This window comes from Leptidea sinapis, chromosome 45, assembly GCF_905404315.1.
Source record: "Leptidea sinapis chromosome 45, ilLepSina1.1, whole genome shotgun sequence".
NCBI lineage: Eukaryota > Metazoa > Arthropoda > Insecta > Lepidoptera > Pieridae > Leptidea > Leptidea sinapis.
Window position 1 is genome coordinate 7,766,767 of NC_066309.1, and position 26,104 is coordinate 7,792,870.

The window sequence follows — 26,104 nt, forward strand, 5'->3', positions numbered from 1 at the left end:
CCAGTGCCGGGAGAAACTTGTGTCTTCTATCGAGTCCTCTCTTGAGAAGGTCGCGGAATGGGGTAAATTGAACCTTGTCCAATTTAACCCCCAGAAGACTCAAGTTTGCGCGTTTACCACTAAAAAAACCCCATTTGTCGCATCACCGCTCTTCGACAACGCTTCCCTAAAAGCCTCGCCTAGTATCGGAATCTCGAGCGATTGCCAATTCCGTGGCCATCTGGAGGGCAAAGCCAAATTGGCTTCAAAGAAACTGGGCGTCATTAATAGAGCACGGCAATAATTCAAGCCGGCCCACATTCTAGCGCTGTACAAAGCGCAGGTCCGGCCACACATGGAGTATTGCTGTCATCTCTGGTCTGGCGCACCCCAGTATCAGCTCGATCCATTTGACCGCGTGCAACGCAGAGCAGCGCGAATTGTCGGGGACCCAGTACTCTGTGAACGGCTGGATCACTTGGCGTTGCGTAGAGACGTCACTTCATTGTGTGTCTTCTACCGCATTTATCACGGGGAGTGTTCCGAAGAGCTGTTTTACCTAATTCCTGCCGCCGAATTCCACCTTCGCACGACACGCCACAAGTTAGGATATCGTCCTCACCATTTGGATGTATGGCGGTCCTCCACAGTGCGGTTTACAAGGAGCTTTCTTCCACGTACTACAAAGCTGTGGAATGAACTTCCTTGTGCGGTGTTTCCGGGACGATACGACATGGGTACCTTCAAAAAAAGCGCGTACACCTACCTTAAAGGCCGGCAACGCTCCTGTGATTCCTCTGGTGTTGCAAGAGAGTATGGGCGGCGGTGATCACTTAACAACAGGTGACCTACGCTCGTTTGTCCTCCTATTCCATAAAAAAAAAATGCTCGTGAACGGGCGCTACTTGCAGTGGCACGATGATCCTGTGGCCGGAAACTGTACCTTATTGTTTTAAAATTAAAAATTATATTTTTTATAATTGCTAATAAAATGGTCGCTAAATACCTTTATTTATTTACATTTTTTTTTGAGTATTTGTAGTTTGAGTATTATTGCTGCATCACTTTACATATATTGTAACTGAAAAGATTTGTGAGTGATTGCCACAAAGAGTTTCTTGCCACTTCTTATTAAAGCTCAACCCTCAAAGGAGGTCCATATAAAAAGAAAAGTCATTTCCTTGACCTGCCTGAAGAAGGTGATTTTGATTTGATTACCCTAAAGGATTAAGCTGTTGATTACTGTTAGTAAAATATAATATTAATTACAAGTTTACGCAGAATTGTCAAATTGTAAGTAGAGGTATTTGGTGAGTATTGTATACTTAAATTAGGATTATTTTATTGTTGTTTGCAGAGTTCTCGTAACAGGTTTCATCATGCTCGCTTAAATGTCACTGCTTGTGGCGGTGACATGGGACGGGTCGTCCCCTTCCCCAAAATATGGTTGAGGGAGGCGATGGCTGGCTCATGCGTCATGCTCGTGAACGGGCGCTGCTTGTGGTGGCAGGATGATCCTTTTGCCGGACACTCGGTTTCAGATTCTTTAAAGTTATCGTGTATATATATATATATATATGTATGTATGGATATATATATGTATGTATGGATATATACATGTTTATTTATTTATAATCGCTTATAAAATGCTCACAGAATACCTTTATTGATTTATGATGTATGTGGATGATGCAGCTACTGCCCTCAATAACTTTTGTATTAATTTACATTTACTTTTTTGACTTACTCGTGTAAGACATTGACTATTTGACGTTTGAGTGTGTTTGTTGCATCATTTTACATATTATATTGTAATTGAAATGATCTGTAAATCTTGATATAAAAGAGTGGCAATGAGTTTCTTGATACTTCTTCTCATTCGCTCAACCCTTTACGAAGTAGCGGTAGATTCAATAAGAAAAATATATTTTTTTTGACATTCATAAGTGTCATTTCCGTGACCTACGTGAATAAACTAATTTTGATTTCATTTGATTTGAGTTCAAGAGCTGTCGTAAGGAGTTTATAAGGTCAGATCAATCCATTTTAATTAACTTTTTGTTTATTTTAATTATTATGAACACCATGGAAAATCTTTTTATGAACCAAACAGAGATACTCGTATTTGACACTTTAACCAAATTATTAACCAACAGAAAGATGGGTCCGATAGAAAAAACTTAGACTACTGTAAAAGACGTTTGGAAATGTTAGAAAATTATTGGTGCGATTACCAGAATAACCACAGAGAAATGTACGATTTGGGTCAGTTGGAGCATGTTTATTTCACCAAAACCTGTTTTGAAACAGCTGAAGAGCTGTACCTTACCAGCTATTCACATAAATGCTTCCATACCTAGTGCGCATAAAATGCAATTTTTTAAAAGCAATGTGACAGGAGAAGCAGAACGTCTTATATACCATTTAAGTATTAGTTCGGATAATTATAATGTATTCTGGGATATTCTTAACCATAGATTTAATAATAACTAGCTTATATTTACATCTCATATGAATATACTTTTTGGTCTACCTAATATGCAACATCCATCTTTACATATGATGAAAAAGCTCCATGATGTTAACAAGGAGTGTCTTAATTCTATTAAAAACCTATGAGTGGATATAACAACTTAGGATCCGCTGCTAGTTCATCTGTTAGCCCAAAAATTAGACGGTAAATCGTATGCAGAGTATATTAGTTCTGTGAAAAAACTACTTCAAGAATTTTTGGATCAGTTAGAAGCTAGGTTTACTACGTTAGAAGCATCATCCCGTCGTAAGCAAGACCAGACCAGTCATCAAATGATAGTACAACCCCTATCACAAAATAACCATTTCCGCTCATACCAAATATTCTCAATTAGAAATAATTATGTTAAGTCCAACGGCAATACTTTACACGTTTCGAGGTCATCGACTTGCAAATTGTGTAATGCTTAACATCGATTGCATTTCACAACATGCCTGACGACAAGAAGTTGGAAACAATTAGTAAACATCGGTATTGTTCAAATTGTTTAATTGACCATTTTAATAAACCATGTTATTCGGAAAAACGCTGTCGCATATGTTTAAAGAAACACAATAGTTTGTTGCAGAATGCTGTAATGAAACCGTGTCAAAATATGTCAGCAAAACCAGTTCATTGACCAGGCTATAAGTCCTAGAACTGAAGAAATGACAAAGGTTCCGGATCCAACTCCACACACGTGACCAGAGATGATTGGTCAGAGATACTTTTGGCCACCGCTTTGGTAAAGGTTACAGGATACCCAAGCAACTAATTAGCTTAAGATAGAATTATTAATAAAGTCGCTTATGGAACTAAACCAGCACCATTTCTGGCAATGATGTGTTTAAAGAAGTTGGCAGAAGATGAAAGTATGAATTTTCCCGAAGCTTCCCATGCATTAGAAAATCATTTTAATATGGACGATTACTGCGGGGGTAGTTTTTCACTAGAAAAAGCCCAAAAGTTAAAACAAGATTAAATAAAGTTATTGAAAACAGCAGGATTTAAGTTACGAAAATGGACATCAAACGAACCAACACTATTAAAAGATTTAGAGCCTGACCAATGTAATATGAATCCATTTAAAGCTAAGCAGCATGAATCAACCAAAGCATTAGGACTAGGGTGGAACACTCAAAAGGATAGTTTTATTTTTGAATTTAAGATAGAATCAACTTCAGTAAATAAAAAAAACACCTACATAGCTAAGTCAATTCTATTTTTTATGACGTTATTTCACCAACTTATGGGTTGTTTAAAACACAGGAAATGACCAATAACCAAAATATTTATTTCGATCCAATATCTAAGTTACAGCTCATCAGAGACAAATGGACATTGATTGTATATTATGATATGGAACCATATTGGGCAGGTATAGAAACCTATAATAAAATTATAAATTATTTAGATAAATTATGCAACTTCCTTAATAACACATATAGTAATTGTGACATAATAACTCACCAGTTACGTCATGATTAAGAGGAACTTAATTACTACAATGAGCTTTTGATTACCAGGCATTTTAAGTTTCACGCTATACGGCGTCGGCGCCGTGATATTGTCAACGGTGTCGGATATCTTGCCAAAGAGTTGTACGGCGTATTGGACTCCCGCATCGTAAAATAGTATACGCAAGACATTGAAATAATTAAAAGTAATGAAAAGCATTTGGCTAACTTAAAGAAGAACCAAATTTCCGTTTTAGTTTAGAAACAGTGTTTAATGTGCTTAAGAACTTACAAACTACAGTGGATAAACAACATGAGCTTATAAACAAGAAACTAAATGAATTTGAAGAAAGTACCAATACCTTACAGCGTGATATTCAATATGTTTCCCACGTTCAGGACTTTTTGCTTACCTCTGTAATCGCCAACAGTTTCTTACATAGCTTAAAAAGGCTTCAAGAGACAGTATCTCGATACCATAACCGATATTTACCATGATCAGATTAAACTTAGTGTAGACTTAAAGAACAACTGTAAATTATGATTCCCGTCACCAATATAGATACCAATTTAAATTGTACAAAAAATTATTCTGTACAATTTACATACTATTTACAAATTATTGAGAGTAAAAACCAGAGTAACTGAAAAGTGTGTTATATTCAAAGTTACATTTCCACTAGTGTCTGCAGATATTTTCCAGCTCTATGAGACATTACCAGTACCATATCAAATAAATAAAGATATGATTACCATTATAACTGTGGCAAAATTTGTAGCATTTAATTTAAGAAAAAATGTATATTTCTCTATTGCAATGACCGACTTATACGATTGTTTACATAAAGAAGGGATTTAATTATGCCCGTTGTTAAAGCCTGTTATAAATATTAAAAATGATAAAAGTTTTTGTGAATTAAACCCTGAAACTCAAATGTGCAGATTAAATAGAAATACTTGCTCCAACGGGTGGATTAAATTGCATTCGGAAACCCAATACCTATATTTCTGTTGTGATGTTTATACAATTAGAATCATTTGTGATGAACATGTTACCTACATCGTGCCGGTGTTATCTTTATGAGTTACAATTGTATAATAAGAGGGAAAGATTTTACATTGCACTCACTACGACACCATTCCAACAATATCAGTGTTGCACCACATTTATATATTCCACCAGAAATCGACCCAATAAACTATGTCATAAGCCTTAATATATCTAAGGAAAGATTATTTTATGATGACGTTAATGAGACCAACACATGATTTATCGCACTTCAAAAGGAAATAAAATTCTTAAAAAAACATTAATGCGGAAGTGAATGATATATCTTTGCATGACATTCACTACTACACCATAAGCTCTGTGATAACCAGTGAACCAGTGAACCAGTGATAAGTGATATCGTGAAAACGCGAAATCAGAGTACAGCTGACCGTCAGTTGAGTGTCACTGAATTACCTGATATAAGTGATAGTGATCGTTTGCCAAACTTCACGAATAGATGGCCGAGAGACAATCAAAGTAGCGTCCTGTACGGGGACACTTTAGTATGACAGTTGTATTTTTTTAAATTTATTGCAATAATTTAGTATAATTAGTTTTATTTAAGTATGTACAGACATTCGTTTTTTTACAGTATTACTATTTTATTGTTGTTTAGCTTAAGCAATAGTTTTATAATTTAGAGATATTTTGACATAAGCTGCTATTGTTATTTTTTTCTTTTGTGCTCGGGAGTGTTTTATTTTCAATGAAAAGGGGTGCACTAAGGGGTAGATATTATATACATATTGGTTTTATGGTAAAGATATTTATTTACTTAAAGTACTAAATTAATCTATGGCACTTGTTAAATAACTATAATTAATGGTTCTACTTGTGAGTACAGGGATCTCTACTATTAATTGGTTAAAATGGTTACTCGGACCAGTCCTGTAATGGTTATAGATAAATGGTTAATGGTAACTAGGACCGGACTGATCAATGGTTACACGCGTACTGCATCTCTACTATGCATTGGTAATAATGGCTAAAATGGTTACTCGGGCCGGTCCTGTAATGGTTAAAGACGAATGGTTAATGGTAACTAGGACCGGACCGATCAATGGTTACACGCGTGCTGCCTTACTAAAGGCAACACATGGTTATAAATACTTAATTAATGTTATCTACTAAGCAATATTTATAATATAATGCTGTTCGATGGATTAATAGTATGTCTAACACAGCATTAAATTTAATATCATTGACCATTTTCTTATAATATAGAATATAGGAATAAGAGCAATTGCGTCTTAAAAGGTACTTATAAATACTTGGTGAGCAAATCGTTAAGTATTATGTCACAGTCAATCATCACCGTCTCTCTCAGTATAAACTATTGATGAGTCACCGACAAAACACGTAGACGCACACGTGGCCATTTCACATTCAAGGACACTTACTACCTTGATGCGGTAACCGGTATGGATAAATGTAAGGTTTTTACTGCGAGTTTTGCACTTATTTATAAAATGCACGTGAATTTATGTGTAAAGCATTTTAATATAATATGTAAATTTCTTTTGCTAGTTTATATTTAGATGAAGGCATCGACTTAAGGCGGTTTTATTACATTGAGTTGACGCATGGAGTACGGAATGCAAATTTTAGAATTTTTATTTGAATTGTTTGTACTTTGTTAATATTGCTTTCAAAAAAATCAAAAATATTATATTTAGTAGGTAGGCATAACACTTAAACACACAAATATGTCATTTTTTCATACAGCTCATTCTGAAAGCAGATTTCCTTAGAGAAGAACGAGCAAGAAACTCTAAGGTTGCTCTTTTCAAAACAGAATGGTAGTACTGTTTACATTTTCAATTAAATTTGCATTATGCGAGCATTTTATTAGCTACTATGTTAAAAATAAAGTTTGCCATGCTTAAAATAGGACAAGCATAATCTGCGTTACTTTCTGCAGACCTTGAATTAATGATGCTTGCACCCAAGTCAGAGCGAGGACGCAATATATTCACAATTTAGTGTGGCCCATTTGAGATTGGACTGAGTGCGTAAAGCTTGCCGTGCTCTATTTATGACGCCCAGTTTCTTCGAAGCCAACTTGGCTTTGCCCTCCAGATGACCGCGGAATTGGCAGTCGCTGAAAATTTTGAAACCCAGTATTCCGATACTACTCACAACGTACTTACAGCTTCGTATTAGAATACTACACTATTCTAATACGAAGCTGTTAGGGAAGTGTTGTCGAAGAGTGAACACGGGGTTTTTTTAAGTGGTAAATGCGCAAATTTGAGTGTTGGAGGTGAAATTGGACAAGGTTCAATTTACCCCATTCCACGACCTTCTCATGAGCGCTATCGAAGGAAGACACAAGTTTCTCCCGGCACTGGTCGACGATTTCCCGAGAGAGCATGGCCCATGATACGGTATCACCAGTGCTGTCGTATACATAGTAATGTATGTTGGAGGTGTCCAACATATTATTGATATGCAGAAGAAACAGTGAAGGAGATAGCACACAGCCTTGGAGCACTCCAGCGTTCACGGGATTCAGGTTTGATTAATAACCGTCCACTACGACCTGTATGCTGCGCACAGTGAGGAAGCTTGCATATGCTCAAGGGAAGCCCAAATGATGGAAGAGGAGATCGGCTTTCTTCTTCTTTTGCCTTATGGGCCAGGGTGTCATTCCTCAAGTGCAACGGTGGCAGGCACGGCTGGTTGAAGTAACCTAAGCTTTATACAACGACCATATCGTATTCCGGTCGGGTAACAGAACAGCTGCTCGCCGATTTTGACGACGTGCTTTGATATCGCACGGGTAATTTATCGCTTAAATAATCTGGAGGAGGTTATATTTCCTCTTTAGAACTTTGCAGCTTCTTTTTTTGTGGATCCGCAAAAGACCAGCGCCATAACTTAATTTCGTTACGAATTCAAATTCAAATTCAAATTCAAACATTTTTATTCAAAACAGGATTTATAATCACTTATTGAACGTCAAAATCTACCACCCATTCAAAAGAGACTGCCTCAGACCTGAGAAGAATGGGCGCAAGAAACTCAGCGAGCTTTTTTTTTAATATAAAATATGGATTACAATATAATATCGTACAATAAACATTAATAATTAAGAGCCTGAGGGTGTTCGCTTTAATCCCAGTCCGTGGTGTCATTATGATCGTCTATGCTATGCATTAAATCGTTTATGCTATAATAACCTTTCCCACACAAACGTTTTTTAACAATTCTTTTAAATTTCGTAACACATTTGTTTTGTACATTTTCTGGGATCATATTGTAGAAGCATATACATCGCCCAACAAAAGACTTACTAACTCGACCCAACCGAGTAGAAGGCATAACAAGTTTATGTTTGTTCCTCGTGTTAACATTATGAATGTCTTTCTAGAAAATTCCTCAATGTGCTTATGAACATACAAAACATTATCAAAAATGTATTGAGAAGCAACAGTCAAGATGTTTATTTCTTTAAATTTTTCTCTTAATGATTCTTTAAGACCTAGGTTATAAATAGCGCGAATAGCCCTCTTCTGCAGCACAAAGATAGTATTAATACCGGCCGCACTGCCCCATAACAATATACCATAGGACATAATACTATGAAAATAACTAAAGTATACTAATCTTGCCGTATCTATGTCAGCTAACCGTCTGATTTTCTTAACCGCATATGCTGCAGAACTAAGCCTATTCGCCAATCCTTCAATATGGGGGCCCCACTGCAATTTGGAATCAAGAGTAATGCCAAGAAATATAGCAGATTCCACTGGTTTTACCACCTCTCCATTTAATAAAAAATTCGCATCCACATTTTTGACATTTGTTGACAATGTTTTTTGCAGTCAGATGCTGCTTTAACTAACGCATGAACCGGGCTGCAAACTGCCACCGATCTCTAATATAGTACGTGGTATAAAAATATCCATGCCCTGTAGTATTATATCGACTACTGCATCCGAAGGAAAACAAACCTTGCCCCAAGGGCAAAAAAGCCTATCCCAATCTGCTGACTTACAGGTCCCTACCATGAAAATTGCCAAAACGGCACCAGCAGATATCCTCCCTAACGGACACACGTACCCCGGCATGAGGCAAATAATTACGCTTAATTTCGTACCCGAGGTACATTAAATATGACGTATCGCTAGGTTGGGATATCTGCGTCTCCGTAAGGAAACACAAGGCCGGCTGCGCCCTTTCAAGGCGGTGGTGGACGGTGGTTTAATTCGAGTGGACTCCCCTAATGTTGCAAAAGTCCACATTAATCGTAGAGCTGTTGTGTTGCTGCCTCGTTTGTCCTCGGATATGCGCGATTCTGTGCCCTCCCCAGAATACGATGGGCAGCCCGAGCATGATTGCTCGAGCAGGGATTCTCCGACTCTGTATTCTGTGCAAGTGTGGTAATTTACCCGGACGGGTCTTGCCCGATTGTGCTGACGTCATAATACGGCAGCACCCCTCTGACTCTCCCACTTCTAAAAAGCCCTAAGTCGTCCCTTGGGGCTGGGACTCCCTATTCTTTTTACGCCCCTGGGAAGCACATTGCAAATGAATATGTTTTATTCATTATTTTACTTAAGTATCATTAATATTCTCTGTCTGTTTACTTGGTTTATGGCTCCCCAAATTTCCTATTAAAAAGCCTATCCCTTGACCGGTGTTTGAACTGTCTTGGTCTATTTCTTTTGTCACGAACCATAATTATGTCCAAATAATATGTTTTATTATATTATGCAAATTACGATTTTTATCTGCTGTAGGACATGGCTAGTTGCAAAATTGCATGATAGGCCAAAGAATTGTATAGATTTACCTGCAAAGCATTAGGTTATAACGGACGTAGGAATGGTTAGGGTACGTAAGAAGGTTCGTTTTGTTGTAGTCAGTTTGCAAACATTTGATGTTAATTTCAGCCAGATCCCTTTATATGTTTCTAAAAAAAAGGGATTTGACAGACCAACATAATACAACGATGGAATTATACAAGTCTTCCTTTTTTTTCTATGAACACTACAAAACGTTTATTTCTGTCAAGGAAATCCAAAAAACCCGCTAATACCACTAACATCAACATAACATTGGTTCCAAGGCAATGACGTTCTATATACAAATGGACATATCATTCGCAGTCTGATAGCGGAATGGCTTAAAGACAATTTAAGCTCACTTTTCTCGTATGTCAACTGCGCGTCCACCAAGCCTATGTGTGCTATAAAAATGTGCTCAAATAAAACGTTAACGACAGAAAAAAGATGGTGTGACTTTTCACTGGTAAGTTCATTTTATTTATATTAAATAGTTTAGTAAAACGAATATTTTTTCATTGAATAATCAACCATAGGGTCCATATATTGACAAGTATTCACATCCCTTTCTCAACCGCTTGACGGAAAGAGACAGATGAAAGGACGCAACCAGAATACAGTCAAAATATTTTTGGACTTTCGTTAAATTCAATAGTAATGCATCTAGTACATACTCCTCGATGAAATATGATGGTGTTTATGCGTCCACAGGTGAGGACGTATGTAATCTTTTTGCAACTTATTTTCAAGCGAACTTCCTAATAGCCCACCATCTCTGGATCACAGTGCTGTTAATAATATCAATAATATTGGAGATATAATCATTGAACCGACAGAGATCCTTCGACACTTAAAATCCTTAAATCTGAACAAAGCTGCTGGTCCAGATGATATCCCTGTTCTAATTACTAGGTGAGCTGAAAGTTTAGTCCTCCCTCCTTGTATACTCTACAGACGTTCGCTAATTGAAGGTCTCGTTCCTGGCTTGAGGAAATCTGCATTCGTAACACCCGTACATAAAGGGGAGGATAACTCTAACATAAAAAACTATAGGCCCATATCCAAGTTATGTCCTTTTGCTAAAATTTTTGAGAGGGTTATACATGAACAGATATATGCTGCTTTACAACACTGGTTTATTCCTGAACAACATGGATTTTTGAAGGGACGCTCGACAGTCTCGAATCTCCTCATTGCAAATGACTTTGTGACCTCTGCTATGGATTCTGGGGAACAGGCAGTTGTGATTTATACAGACTTTAGCAAGGCGTTTGACCGTATTGACCATGACATCTTACTCCAGAAGCTTTACAGCGCAGGAATACATGGGAACTTGTTCCGATGGATTTCATCTTACATCACAAACCGATCACAAGCAGTTGCTTTATACGGATACCCCTCTAGATGGATGTTCATTTCATCAGGTGTTCCTCAAGGTTCACTTCTAGGACCCCTTTTATTTTCTATATTTCTTAATGATATTTCATCATGTTTCTCGCATTCACAATTGTTTCTTTATGCCAATGATACAAAAATATTTAGGCACGTCCAATCACTCGATGACAGTCATCTTTTACAGGCAGACTTGGATAGATTCGATGATTATTGTAAAATTAATAAGTTAGATCTGAACGTCTCTAAGTGCTTTGCAATGACCTTTTGTCAGAAAATGAATCTGATTAAATTCAATTACAATCTTTAAAAAAAAGTTCTCTTGTTTATCTTTAGTGAAGTCAAAATTGACCTTTAGTGAACATATAGATTTTATAATAAACAAGGCCTGTAAAGCTCTTGGTTTTGTTATAAGAACGTCTAGCAAGTTTAAAACATTTAAACCGATTAAAGTCCTGTATTGCTCTTATGTCTTAGCTCTGATACTTCAGTAAAATAGTAAACGATAAAGTGGGAACATCTACTTTTACTAAGTCAAATTAAGTTATGTGTTCCCAAAAAACAGCTGCGTAATCCCATCCCCTTTCATATCCCCATTTATAAAATTTCTATCGCCGTAATTCCTTCTTCGTCCGTACAAGTATCAAATTTAATGAACTTGTAAATGCATACCCCGAAATTGACACATTTTTAACTAAACCTAGTGCAATTCGGCATCTGATGACCAAATCATACTTTCTCCCCTAAGTATTCAACAAAATCAATGTAAACTTTAATTATATTATTATTTACTGTAAGTATGTTTTATAAATGTAAACTTCTTGCTGGTATCTTTAAAATGTAGTTATTATAATGTAGTACTTATTCTATAAATAGTATTAAAGTAATAGATTACAAGATGGCGTAACTCTCTAGTAATTTTAAAAACTAATTAGAATCATATATTTGAAAATTAGTTAATGGCTTTTAGTTATACGACATCAAAAAGAATTCTAAAGGAATCAATTTTGAGAAAATAAATGCCTTTTATGCCTTTTTATGCCTTTTATACAAATAGATGTCAACATAGTTATAAATAGCTGTAAGTTTTCTTAATAAATAAATAAAAATTAAAACTATAGAGTCGCTCTTCTTTAAAACGCCTAGAGAACAAAGATTAGCAATTGTATTTTGTGTATGTACTAAGTTATTGCCTGTGAATGTAAACGGCTTACAAGAACGCGGACAATTACAATCTACTGCAATTTACAGGGTATAACAGACGTATCGTTAGATACTTGCTTTACACCGCAAATCTGTAATAGCTAATCTTTTTCACGTACACGAGATAATGAAAAGAATTGGCACCAAAGAGTTCGTACCAAAAGAACGATGTGAAGAATTTTACAAACCAAATAAGTCGAGTGTCATGTGCTCGAATCATTTCCTCCACGCTGATTTTTATTTCACCTCTAAATGATTTAGACGTATAAAAATTCATGCACAAAAAGTATGATGAATCTTTTTTTTTTACATTAAAAGTATTGAAATCTCTTTAGAATGTCATAATATAATGTCATATTTAGTCAAATTGACGCACACACAAAAGTTCAATTTAGCCACATTTATAATTTGACAAAAGTTGTCATACTAAGATATGTTGATGCTTATAGTACATAATATGCCAAAAAGATACCTAGAAAAGATGTCTTAAAGACAAGTTTTTACCAAATAAAATGTGACAATCAGGGACGAGACGGGCAGGACGTTCACCTGATGGTAATTGATACGCCCTGCCTATTATAATACAGTGCCACTCAGGAATCAGGCAAAATCCAAAAACTCTGAACGGCACTACAACTGCGCTCGTCACCTTGAGACATAAGATGCTAAGTCTGATTTGCCCAGTAATTTCACTAGCTACGGCACCCTTCAGACTGAAACACAATAATGCTTACACATTACTGCTTCACGTCAGAAATAGGCGCCGTTGTGGTACCCATAATCTAGCCGGCATCGTGTGATACGGAGTAAATTATATTGGAGGTTACCTTTACTTATTAGATCCAATTCCATTTAGAGCGTTAAGGAGTATCGAATATACACACAAACCAATAAATAAACATACAAAGTGTTGCCTTTATAATATGAGTGTGATTTTTTATTGAAAACGTATCAACAGATCTTGATCAGAAAATAGGGGCATACTGACAAACGTAAAACTAAAAGCAACCCTATCTGCTACTCCATTGATGTCACTATCCAAATTGCGTTCTAAATTCAAAATACGCAACTTAAACTAAAAAGTGTTTACATTGCTGCCTATTATCCAATAATATTTTAAGCAACTGGAGTAAACGCAGAAATGTATAAACATAGCAGTCGAAGCTTATTATGGTGTCATTTGTGGCATGTGCCATATTTTGATTTTGTATGACGTGCATTGTCTATATCTTATCTATAGAACGTTATTGTTCCAAGGAGTTAATATCTCACTTTCACTTTTTACTTAACGACCTACGTAAATATTCTAACATATAACTAGATATTTTGCCATTTGTTGTCAATTGTGACGTCTTTTTATAAATTGACTGATTCGAATGCTATCTGAAAATTGTTTTAATAAAGTAAAAAGTTTTGGCATTCAATATTACCGAAAATAATGGCATAAAATAAAATAAATTTGAAAATAGAATGCACTACGATGTGGACTGACGTTTACAAAGACAGATAACTGTCATTTTCTTATCGCCAGTAGTAGTAAGTCTTCCTGCAAACGGTGTGTTATTTGTTTGAAAAGAATTGATGCGGGCTGCTCAATGTTGTAGAAGTGTACTCTAAAAAGGTCTGTATTTCAATTTTACGTATGATTTTAATAATGTGATGTTACTGTGACCTGAGATGAACTCTTTTTTGTTTTAAATTATGCGCATTTACGAGAGAGGGCAACCCCGACTTAATTTACTTAAATATCGTCAGTACGATGATATGACGCTTATATGTCGGCGAAAAGACTATAATATCTAAAACTAACTTTATTCTATCAATTATAACTTGTGATCCATTAATTATTTTTTGTTACAGATAAAATTCAGAACACATGGATTCATTTGATTTTTCTAAGCCTATCCAAGTAATTAATTATATTGAAGATTCTGATAATACTAATGAAAGTAACAAAAACGTAAGAAAAAATCTTACTCCTATCAAAAAGCCAGATCCAAGTGACAGTCACACATGCAAATATCAAGCTATGAAAAATTCGATCAAAATTAGTTCCTCTCTAATAAAAAGCAGAATTAAAGAAATAAAGGGTCAGAAAATTGTTGAAGATTCCTTCAGTAATATCACAATAAGTCCGGCAATCATGCCAGATTTTATTATTTTTAACATGTTAGAAATATTTAAGCTTTTAGAACAGTTTCAATTTTCGAAGCATAAACACGTAATTTTTCAGACTCATTTTCAATATCTGGACTTTGTTATTCACGTTATTCTTCCAATATTTAAAATGGATAATGCCGCCGCTTATATTGACCAAATTTTGCTAAGCATTCAACTTATTACACAAAAAAATAAAATAAGTTTCTCTGAGGAAGACGTAAAAAAGTATTTTTTTCAATTATTGAGTTGGTGCTATACACAGAGAGATCCAACTGCAACCTGAGCTATACAGATAAAAATAATACTGCTTATATTTTATATTTTCTCGGCACAAAGTTGAATATGCAGTTCTATTTAGCATCGATAGTATCATGGTAAAGTTTTTGTGTTATAGTTTGAATAACCTAAATTATTACATATTACACTTACATAATTGATTTTAATTTAGCACCATCTTTCAGAGCTATAATGAATTGAATCTTTCTCAAAACAGTATATCTTATACGGATTGCAACAGGAAATAAATAAAAATAATATATAAAAGCGAGAATCAAGCGGATATTTGTGATTCCCTATTTTAATATAGACCTTGTTGATGCGTAGTGCAGGAAACACAATATTGTTGCTTTCGCCAATAAAAGCTTAATACACAAATACGCAACTCTAAACTATGAATCAGTTACTATGTACGTAAGCGTAGCGCTAAGTGAAATACGAGCAAAATAAACACAAATGTTGGTGTAATTTGAGGAGAGCCGCTAGTGAAATTACTGGGCTAAAGAGACTTAACATCTTTTGTCTCCCTGACGAGGCCAATTGCGATGCTGCTCAGAATTTTGCGCCGTTGAGAATCCCTCAAGAGTTTGCCCTCATATTAACTGGCATATCAAGCCTATTTTAACCATGAAGCAGCATGGCTTCGAATCTAGACACTTATGTTGAAAATGTATCATCTCAAGTTGATAGATATACACAAGTACGACCTAGTCGACCACAATATTCTTATCGACAAGCTAAAGTATTATGGTATTGTTGGAAATATTCTTAACTGGTTTGCCTCTTACTTAATAGACAGACATATGACAGTAGTTTTGTGTGGTGTCGAATCTTCTATTTCTTATACAGCGCACTATGAAGTGCCCCAGGGATCCATTCTTGGTCCGGTGCTTTTCAACATATTTATTATATTTTATTTTTATTTATATAAGGACCAAACAGTTTCATACAACTATCTTAATAACTATAAGTTAATATAAACCTTTAGTTCCCTGTGTTATATACAGGTTATGGCGCATTTATATACATAAAGTTTACGTGTAAGAAGGTGAATTTTATAAAGTATATAAAATATGTATATTCCTATAATATCTTATAGGAAAGTATGTAACTTATTTAAATTTATCACTTTTGTTTTTGATTTTAAGGTATCTTTTTAATTTATTTATGGAGGTACAAAATATATCAATATGATTAAAGGAGTTATTATAAAGTAGACAGGCACGTCTTATGAAAGTATTGTGGGTAAAACAAGTTCTACTGATCGGAATTCAGAATAAAGGTTTTTCTTTACTGTTACGTTCACATATACGAGGTATCCTAAATGTAATATTCTGTAATAACGCAGGGGCGTCAATAACATAACTTATGATTTTATATTATAATATGGTTAGTTATATCGAATTTGTCACGACGGTATGATAGAGATTCTATTTTATGTTTGTCTAATGATAATTGGTAATTAATGTATTCATCATGTCCAGTTCTAAATTCTAGAGCCTTAATAAACTATTTTGAATTCTTTCTAAACGATCAACGTGAATTTGATAAAAAGGTTGCCAAACTGCACATGCAAATTCCAAGTGACTTCGTACAAAAGTATTAAATAATATTTTATAAGTTAAAGGATCCTTAAATGGTTTTCCAGCGCGTAAAATGAAACCAAGTTGTTTATACCCTTTATTTACGATTTTATCAATATTTTAGGTGAATATTATAGGTGAGTTTCGAGTCTAAAATTACGCCTAGATCCCTAACTTCAGTAACTCTTGTGAGTTTTTTACCACGAAGATTATAATTGTAAAATATTGGATTTCGTTTTCTTGTAAAAGTAATAATATGACATTTTTCTGTATTTATAAATAAATTAAGGTTTGTGCAATTAATTTCAAAAGTATTAAATCACCTTGTAGTGCAATGTAATCATCTATGTTACGTATTACTTTGTATATTTTGGTATCATCTGCATATAATATTGAGTTAGATTTCTGTAGAATCTCAGAAATATTGTTAATATACAAAATAAATAAAAGAGAGCCCAAATGCGATCCTTGTGGAACACCGGAACTTATTGATTTAAAATCAGAAACGAAACCACTACTTACAACAGCCTGACTCTTATTAGTGACGTATGACTTTATCCATCTAAAAAGATCACCATGTATACCGAGTTGCCAGAGCTTCATCAATAGAGTATCATGACAAATTTTGTCAAATGCTTTGGCAAAATCGGTATACATAGCATCTACCTGGTATCCCTTGTTCTAACAAAAATTCATTAAACACTAAAAGATTACTACCAACACTTCTACCTTGAAAGAATCTATATTGATTTGGGCAGATATGTTGACGGACAGCTACAGATTGGTTCGTTACTATTTTTTCAAATATTAACATAATTTAGATATTGGCCTATACTTTTCTATATCCATGCTAACAGAACCTTTCGGTACAGGGGTTATATGATACACTTGTTTCCAAAGGTTCGGCATACATCGTTCATCAATAGACTGCTTATATATTAAGAAAATAGGAAGTGCCAATGATCTAGCACAATTTTGTATAAATAATGGATGAACGCCATCTAGACCGGCTCCTTTATTAGTATTAACTGATTGAAGATATTTTAGAACCATATCCATACTTAAACTGACTGTACTAATTTCTACTATTGCTGATGTTGGATTTATTTCATTGTCATTATAGTGGAGTGGATGATCTTTAGGCTTTTTAAAGACAGATTGAAAGTATTCATTAAACATGTTACAAATTTCTTTACCATCTGAGGACGTCGATCCTTTATATTGCATAGTTTGTGGCAGACCCTGATTAGCTAAAATAGATTTAATATAAGACCAAAAATAGTTAGGATATTTCTTAATATTTTTTTCAGAAAATTCAATATAACAGTTCTAACATTCCATTTCTAGTTTGCGAGCTCTTCTTCTTAATAGGGAGTAACTACTATAGTCAAGGGGATTACCATATAGTTTCCATTTTTTGTGCAATTTATGAATGACATAGTAAATTGTGTTGTCAATTTAGAAGGTTTGCTTTATACTGATGACCTTAAAATGTTTAGTGCGATCAACTATTTAAAGGACTCCTACTTGTTGCAGGATGATCTAAATTGCTTGAGTCGGTGTATTGCTAATAAAATGGAAATGAATCATAATAAATGCCATTGTATTTCGTTTCATAGAAAATTTCATCCGATTCAATTCGTACATAGTATAAATGGCCATCATGTTCAAAATGTAAATTATCTAGTATCTCTTGCAAGCTGTGGCAATCTCTGAGAGGGTCTACTCTCTGTCCACGGAGCGCCCCATTCGAGCGGGTTGCCCCAGGGGAGCTGCCTGTCGCCCGTCTGCTACAGCAGATACACGGACGACATCCCAGTCGCCGACGGCGCCATTTTAGCGCTGTAAGCGGACAACGCGGCGTTCATTACCACCTCGCTGAATGCTGCGCATGCAGCGCTGATGATACAGCGACCACTATACGTGCTTCCCACCTGGCTGAGGACTCAAAACCAACGTGGCGAAGACTCAGGCGATTTTCATCGGGCGGGCGCGCCTGTTGCCACCCTCGGTGTCACTCATGGGCGAAACGCTCGAATGGTCCCCGAAGGCCAAATACCTCGGCGTGACAAATCGACAGGACCCTCTCGATGCGGCCCCATGTGTATACCGTGGTCGCACAGACTCACGCCCCACGGAACCTTCTCCGCCCCGTGCTGGCGTCTGCCTCTCCGTGCGTATACAAGGCGTACGTTGACTCGCTGACGCACGTACATTCGTACGGAATTAGGTCATCTCCAGAGACCTGCGCATGGAGAGCCTGGACGACTTTGTTCGGCGCCTGATCACCTGTGTTCGCACGCACCGATAGAGCGGGATCCTAACATTAGCGTAGCATCGCGCCATACCATCGACGACCGCCGGACATAAGAGGACTACCACGTGACCTAGTCTCCTAGGACACGACTGCTTCCTCGACGCTGGCTGATGGGCGCTCACCGGTACACTACTGGCGGGCTTGACCTCGCTGAGTGGCGGGCGCAAGCCAACCACAGACCTACTACCCTGCCGCAGTCTGCAGATCGCTCGCACTGCAGCAGGATACCACCAGATTTGACACCACAGACCACAACCGGTCCCACCCAGAGCCCCGCCTGTAGTTCCAGGTGGCGATTATATCACTAAAAGGGACCATCGCCCCGAACAGTTACCCAGAGGTCCGTGAGGGCCTAAGACCCAGGTGTGCTCTCGACCACCAGTCCGAAAGGTTCTCTTCAAATCAGCGTTATACTGTATGGATCGAATTCTAAGAAGTAGTACAACTTAAATAAATGCTGGGTTTTAATAAACTGCTTCTTATTTTAAAGTATGTATTTTGGGAGACACCTTTGCATAGGATGCCGGCTACATTATGGGTACCACAACAACGCCTATTTCTACCGGAAAGCAGTAATGTGTAAAAGCATTGTGTTTCGGTCTGAAGGGCGCCGTAGCTAGAGAAATTATTGGGCAAATGTGACTTTACAACTTATGTCTCACGGTGACAAGCGAAATTCTTAAAAAACCAAATAATTCTGAGCGGCACTGCATTGTAATGGGGAGGGCGTTTCAATTATAATCAGCTGAACGTCCTGCTCATCTCGTCCCTTATTATCATAAGGAAATGTATTCACACCTGTAGCTTGTTTGAAATTATGCCCAATATTTTTGATAATAACACCTGCAACCTCCACATCATACAAATATTTATTAGCTCCTCGCGACTAAAGGCCACAGTTAAAAAATCAAATGTTAATTGAAATTAGAACGTAAATTCGCGCCAATTTCGAATCATATTAACATGTTATGTCATATTAAAAAAAAAACAACTTTAGGAAGTCTTTTTATTCATTCAATTAAAACAAGAACACAAACGTTAACAAAAAAAACTACAGCACTAAAATTAAACACTTCATCACAGTACTTTCAAAAATATTAAAATATGTGTTTAACACTATTTGTATCTTTGTATATTAAGACTAAAACTATGGAGTATCTACTATCAACTCAACGGTAAGTTTAAGTCGCGGGTCAATGGTAAAGTTATCCAATTTAATAAATGTTGGAAGTAATTGAAAATTTTCCTACTAAACTTTTTACATCAAACAATACTATTTAATAAAAATAAATATTTAATGAATTTCAATTTCTCACTATATACTCAATTATCAATAGACATGAATTAAGATTTTCAAATTGTAAATCTAAAAATTAAATTTAAATAAAAACATGTTATTAATACATCCTTTGCTAATCATAAAAATGCCTTAAAAAACGTATATTTCATGATTTTTCACGAGTTTTCCCTCATAAACTAGACCAGTGGTCGGCAATATGGCTTCTTAAGTGCGGCTCTGGCACAAATATCCAAGAAAGGCACAATAATATTTTCTTTAAAAAAAAACGTTTTTGGAAAAAAATTACATCCTTCTTTGGTAAAATAAATTTTCCGGTTCTACGTATAAATGCGAACAATCTTTTTCAATCATGAACATTATCAAGAATAAACTGAGAAGTCGTCTTATTGATGGGAACTTGGAATCATGCTTAAAATTATAAACAGCAACATACAAACCTGACTTACTCAAACTTTCCAAGATGCAAGTACATTGTTCACATTCATAAATATTTGTTAAGTATGAAATATAGTTTTATTTAGTGTAAGTTCTACTCATTTAAGTGTACTAAATGCATTAACATATGTTTACTAAACAAACACATTTGGCTCTTTGGCTAATAAGTTTGCCGACCACTGAACTAGACTATTCTATGCAAAACGTGCCATAGAAACCGCCAGAGGAACTATACAGTTTATATATTTTTTTTACTTATAACCTTAGATAATTTATACGTCTAGATAGAGCCACTTGCTGCTAGACATCCGATGAAAACAGGCCAGGTTTAATTCTTGAGTGTGCGTGGCAAGCTACGTCCTACACTCTATCCCCCTTATTTATAATGGTCCGCTAACTTTAAACAGCCGCTTAGGAGTGTTTTTTCTCATTCTGACTTAGGTCAATAGAAGAAGACAGAGTGAGAATTAGCAATGCTTTAAGTTAGCAGACTATTATGAATAAGGGGGTATGTCTGTATGTCACTTTGTGGGCAAATAGATGTCAACAGTTAACCACGGTTTTTTTCGACGTTATCACAACTGTCACAGTCTATCTAGGCGTATAAATCATCTAAGCTTATAACGTTTACATCTGTTAACAGATTATTAAATTTTATTTGTCATTATGGCAATGCATTTACATTAATTTTCTTTAAATTTAACCATGTTCTATATTGGCATGTGAAATTAAAATATCATTCCTTTAACACGAAGTCGGAACCTACCGCAACCGAGCATTAAGTCACATACGAGTACATACAACAATTATAACAAATCCCAAATTTTTACAAGTTGACCAAAAAAACTAATATACCTTGTCGAATTTTACTTCGAATAATTGATAATAATAAAGTTCCCGTTCCACGGCTTTCAAAGAAAATTTTGTACTGACATCGAACATTAAAATGCTACGATTACTGACCTGTATATATACCACTGGACAGGCTGATCCATATGTTTGAAATCAATTTTTTTGTGCCTATTTGAAGCGCCACTGGCGAGCGTCCAGAGTACTAATTTTGACGTATAATGCAAATGGCTGCGGGAGAAGTGTACAGTATTTTTGCATGTTAAATTAATTTCGTTCGTTTAACTGAGGTTGTCATCACTAGTTACGTGCCGTAGACTCTCGCTACATGGCCAATAGCGCCAAAATGGCGAACATCAAACAGGCACAAAGGCACTTTGACAGCCGCCTGTCCAGTGGTAAATAGGAGAGGTCAGTGGCTACAATGAATAAATGTATCACAGATTCCGCGTACCGCAACTTTTTGATGTACAAAAGTTATGGCATGCGTTAAATTTGACAATTCTCGACAGAAATATTACATTCTGGTGTAATTAGAGTGTACCACCACATAACAAGAGTGTTTTACTAGAAGCCATCCACGCTGCCAACTCTTCTGCGATCAGTCTGGGGCACGAAGTAACCATCACCATCTCTGGCGGCGCCAACGACTGCGGCGAAACCGGCGGTCGGACCACGCCCGGTCGTGTTGTGTCCCCTTGCCCGAAGTGATGCTATTATCTCCTACAAACAAAACATATTGTCAATAGTTCAAGCTTATATAATTTATATGTTTAGATGGAGCCTCTTGCTGCTAGACAACCGATGAAATCAGGCCATGTTTATTACTTTACTGTGCGTGACAAGCTACGTCTTTCACTCGCGATTTGTTTGTCACTTGGTGTTAGTGTGCGAGTATTGCTAAAAATAGAGGTCGATTTTCGACGTTTTCACGGCTGTCACAGTCAATTTCAATTTCATAAATATAGTCCTTAAATATAACATTTGAAGTTAATACTATAATTATTATAAAAGGCAGTATATTATGGATACCCAGTTTGGGTGTCGCAATTTGGTCTGAACAGCAGACCGTAGTAGGGAGACCAATATTTTTATCTATTTTAGTTTGGCTCGTTTAAAAAATCATTTACGGCATAGCATCACTTTTCTAATAAAAAGTTTTTCAGTATTTTAATAAATTCATTTTCATTATTCATGCTTCGAATTTTGTTTGGCAGATTATTATATATTTTTATTGACATTACATAAGGACTCGATGTATGTAGTACTAAATTTGATTGTGGGAGGTTTAATTTATTTATATATCTTTCGGGAAATACCTCGTTACGAACCTAAATATATATAGCACTAGTGTTAAAGTTAATTTACTGCCTACGGTAGGCAGTCTACAGATTGCATATACGTAGCAAGCAGCGTTTCATACAACTTATGTCGTACTGTCGGACTAAAGCACAACCACGACTAGTTAGGTCTTCAGTGCCTACTTTGCTGGAAAACCAATGCACGCCCCTGGTCACAGTCTATCTAGACGTATTTATGATCTAAGAGTTCGTGGTCCCTGTAAACTAGCACCCTTATTAAAAAACATAGACTAAAGAAGCTGTAACTTTACTGAGTTAATTTAAGCCAGAAGTTAACAAATTAAATATTAATAAACATGAAGTAAGTAATAATTATGGTGTTTAATACAGCTGTGAGGTCACAGAATAGCTCAGGCGGAGGATCGGTGCTGTACATGCAGAATATGAGCGCCAGCATTAAGCCTGTTTGCGGCTGCTGTACACTTCTTATTTTTATTACTTATGGTATGTTTTATTTTAATTGAACTGCAAATAAAATATTTAATCATTATAATTCGATTCTACTCTCGGAGTAATAATTGAACCTGTAGTCTTCGCTTCATATGGCGTAATTCTACTATAATAATTCATTTGATGATTTGGTAATAATTGTTTAGTGATAAAAAATCTACTTTTAACAAAATAACGAACTAAACATCAAACATCTCTATGCAAATATTGCAAGGCAATGAGCTCAATGCGTTTCTAACAGATTCTTTATCTATTTTTCTTATAGATTTTCTTTAGAACCTACGTTATAAATTGTGCGAATAGCCCTAGAATATAATAAATAAGTTTATTATACCAATAATTTCCTATTGCGGCTTATGACAAACAACCCACTAACCCACTAAGATGTAGGGTCATTTTCAATATCATCATTTCAACCGGAAGACTTCCACTGTCGGACAAAAGCCTCCACCAAAGATCGCCATGACCATCGATCCTGCGCTGCCCTCATCCAACGTATTCCGGTGATATTGATTAGATCGTCCGCGTCGGTCCATCTTGCCTACCAACACTACGTCTTCCGCTTCCGCCATTCAAGGACTTTACGGCGGTAAAGTTGGGGCGCCAACGGCCATCTGTCCATCGAGCTATGTGCCCTGCCCACTGCCACTTCAGTTTCGTAACCAACTAGGCTAAGTCGGTGACTTTCATTCTCCTACGGATCTCCTCATTTCTGGTTCAATCTCGCAGGGAAACTCCAAGCTTAGCCCTCTCCATTGCCCTCTGAGTGACAATGAGCTTCCTCATAAGGCTCATAGTTAGCGAACACGTCTGCGTTACGTATATCATCACTGGCAACATACACTGGTTAAAAACCTTCGTTTTCAAACACTGCGGTATTTGTAGACGTAGGGTATGGACCTACAAACGGACACCGGAGTTTCAGTAACATGATTTTCTGCCGGTTACTTCTCAGCTTTAGAACCTTGAATATAACTTACGGAATTAAATGCTTCCTCGTACTCTACTTCCATAGGAATAAGCTGATGATGTAGTCGGGGTTTCTGCATTATATCTGGAAACTCGTCACCTTCCACTATCCTGTGCATAATGAGCTGTAATAGAAACATAAAGTATAAGTAAATTCACAGACTTTGCATACACCTTAAATAATAATGACATGCATTGATTTAAATTATCATGTTACATACATAACGCAAGCGGTTCGGTAAAATGTGAAAGGTCGGCTTTTTAGTGACTAATGCGTTTTTCCGCGAAATGAGATAAATCAAGTTAGTTTATAATTTTGTATATTTGAAGCTACGCACAGAATGATTGAAATGTATTTATATGATTTCATAAGTTATGAAAAAGCCCGCTGAGTTTGTTACGCCCGTTCTTCTCGGGTCTAAGGCATTCTTTTTGGAATGGGTGGTAGTTTTTGACATTCAATAAGTGACATCACATCCTATTTTGAATAAAAATATTTGCATCTGAATATGTTGAATAGTAACTTGTTGGGGCCCAAAACTAAGAACTTTTTTTTAATCGATTTATCTAATTTAATGACACTGATAATGTCTACGTTGTAGTCGAGTCAAAAATCATGTGATATTCAATTATGTAATTAACTAAAGTCAATGCTAAAGGTACAGATAGCGACCTACGACCACTTGATTGAAAGAACGATGCTTATCAATTGATCTGTTACTAAGTAAGGCTTAAATGAGAATTGGCAGGATAGGGAGAATAGGTTGTCTACAAATTAAATATATAAATTACAATCTTCTTTTTATGAAATTACGGGACGAGTTGAGCAGGACGTTCAGCTGATGGTAATTGATACACCCTGCCCATTACAATGCAGTACCGCTTAGGATTCTTGAAAAGCCCAAAAATTGTGAGTGGCACTACAATTGTGCTCATCACCTTAAAGTAAGATGTTAAGTCTCATTTTCCCAGTAATTTCACTAGCTCCAGCGCCCATTAGACCGAAACACAGTAATGTTTACACATTAATGCTTCACGGTAGAAATAGGCGTCGTTGTGGTACCCATAATCTAGCCAGCATCCTGTGCAAATGAGCCTCCCACTGAATCTTATATGAAGTGATGCATCAGAGACGGTGGCCTACACGACTAAGATAAAAATTAATCTAACTTAATAAAAAAAAACACAACAGTTATTGAAATCCGTAAATGCATCAATCCGCACACACACTGTAAATAAATATTGGTAGTGTGCGATAATTATATAAGATAGCTCTACACTTAAAAAATATGAACGAGTTCCAGATGAATATCAGCTCCAGCTGCCAATCTATCCAGCCAACACAAACAGATCGTTCACGAGCATAACGCAGCTACTAGCCATCGTCTCAATATAGCATATTTCAGGGAAGGGAACGACCTGTCCCACGACGCCGACACAAGTAATGACTTTTAATGACTGCCATATATTTTTTTTATAAAAATTAGGGATGAGACGAGCAGGATGTTCCGCTGATGGTATTGGTACGCTCTGCCCATTACAATGCAGTGCCGCTCAGGATTCTTGAAAAACTCAAAAATTCTGACTGGCACTACAATTGCGCTCGTCACCTTGAGACATAAGATTTTAAGTCTCATTTTCCCAGTAATTTCACTAACTACAGCGCCCTTCAGACCGAAACACAATAATGTTTACACATACGTTGAGGTACCCATAATCTAGCTTGCACATGCCGGTGCAAAGGAGCCTCCCGCTGGTAAAAACGTTCATAAGATTTACAAGACTTGCACTGACTTACTCAAACTTAATACGATTTATAGTAAAAAAAACGAAGGTCATCCCTGAACTTTCCAGATTGGGCACGACTTTAAGTGACCAACACCCTCCTTTCACAGGAATCACAGGAGCATTCCCCACCTTTTAGAAATATGTTAGTGCTGTTTCGAAGGTACCGTGTCGTATCCATCTGACAACACCGCGCAGGGCAGCTTATCCTGTTGCTGAGTTATATGCAACTTGC

General features: G+C 36.3%; 1 protein-coding gene across 2 annotated transcripts in view; it reads right to left on the reverse strand.

The window, feature by feature from the left end:
• Nucleotides 1–19,712: 19,712 nt before the first annotated feature.
• Nucleotides 19,713–26,104, reverse strand: part of LOC126977386 (glutathione hydrolase 1 proenzyme-like) — a 50,879-nt gene continuing 44,487 nt past the window's right edge. For both annotated transcript variants that reach the window (XM_050826153.1, XM_050826154.1), the window contains exons 8-9: nucleotides 24,096–24,209; nucleotides 19,713–22,027 (exon numbers count right to left, since the gene is read on the reverse strand). In XM_050826153.1, the coding sequence (XP_050682110.1) occupies nucleotides 21,872–22,027; nucleotides 24,096–24,209 (270 nt within the window). In that variant the 3' untranslated portion in view covers nucleotides 19,713–21,871. The remainder of the gene's footprint in view (nucleotides 22,028–24,095; nucleotides 24,210–26,104) is intronic.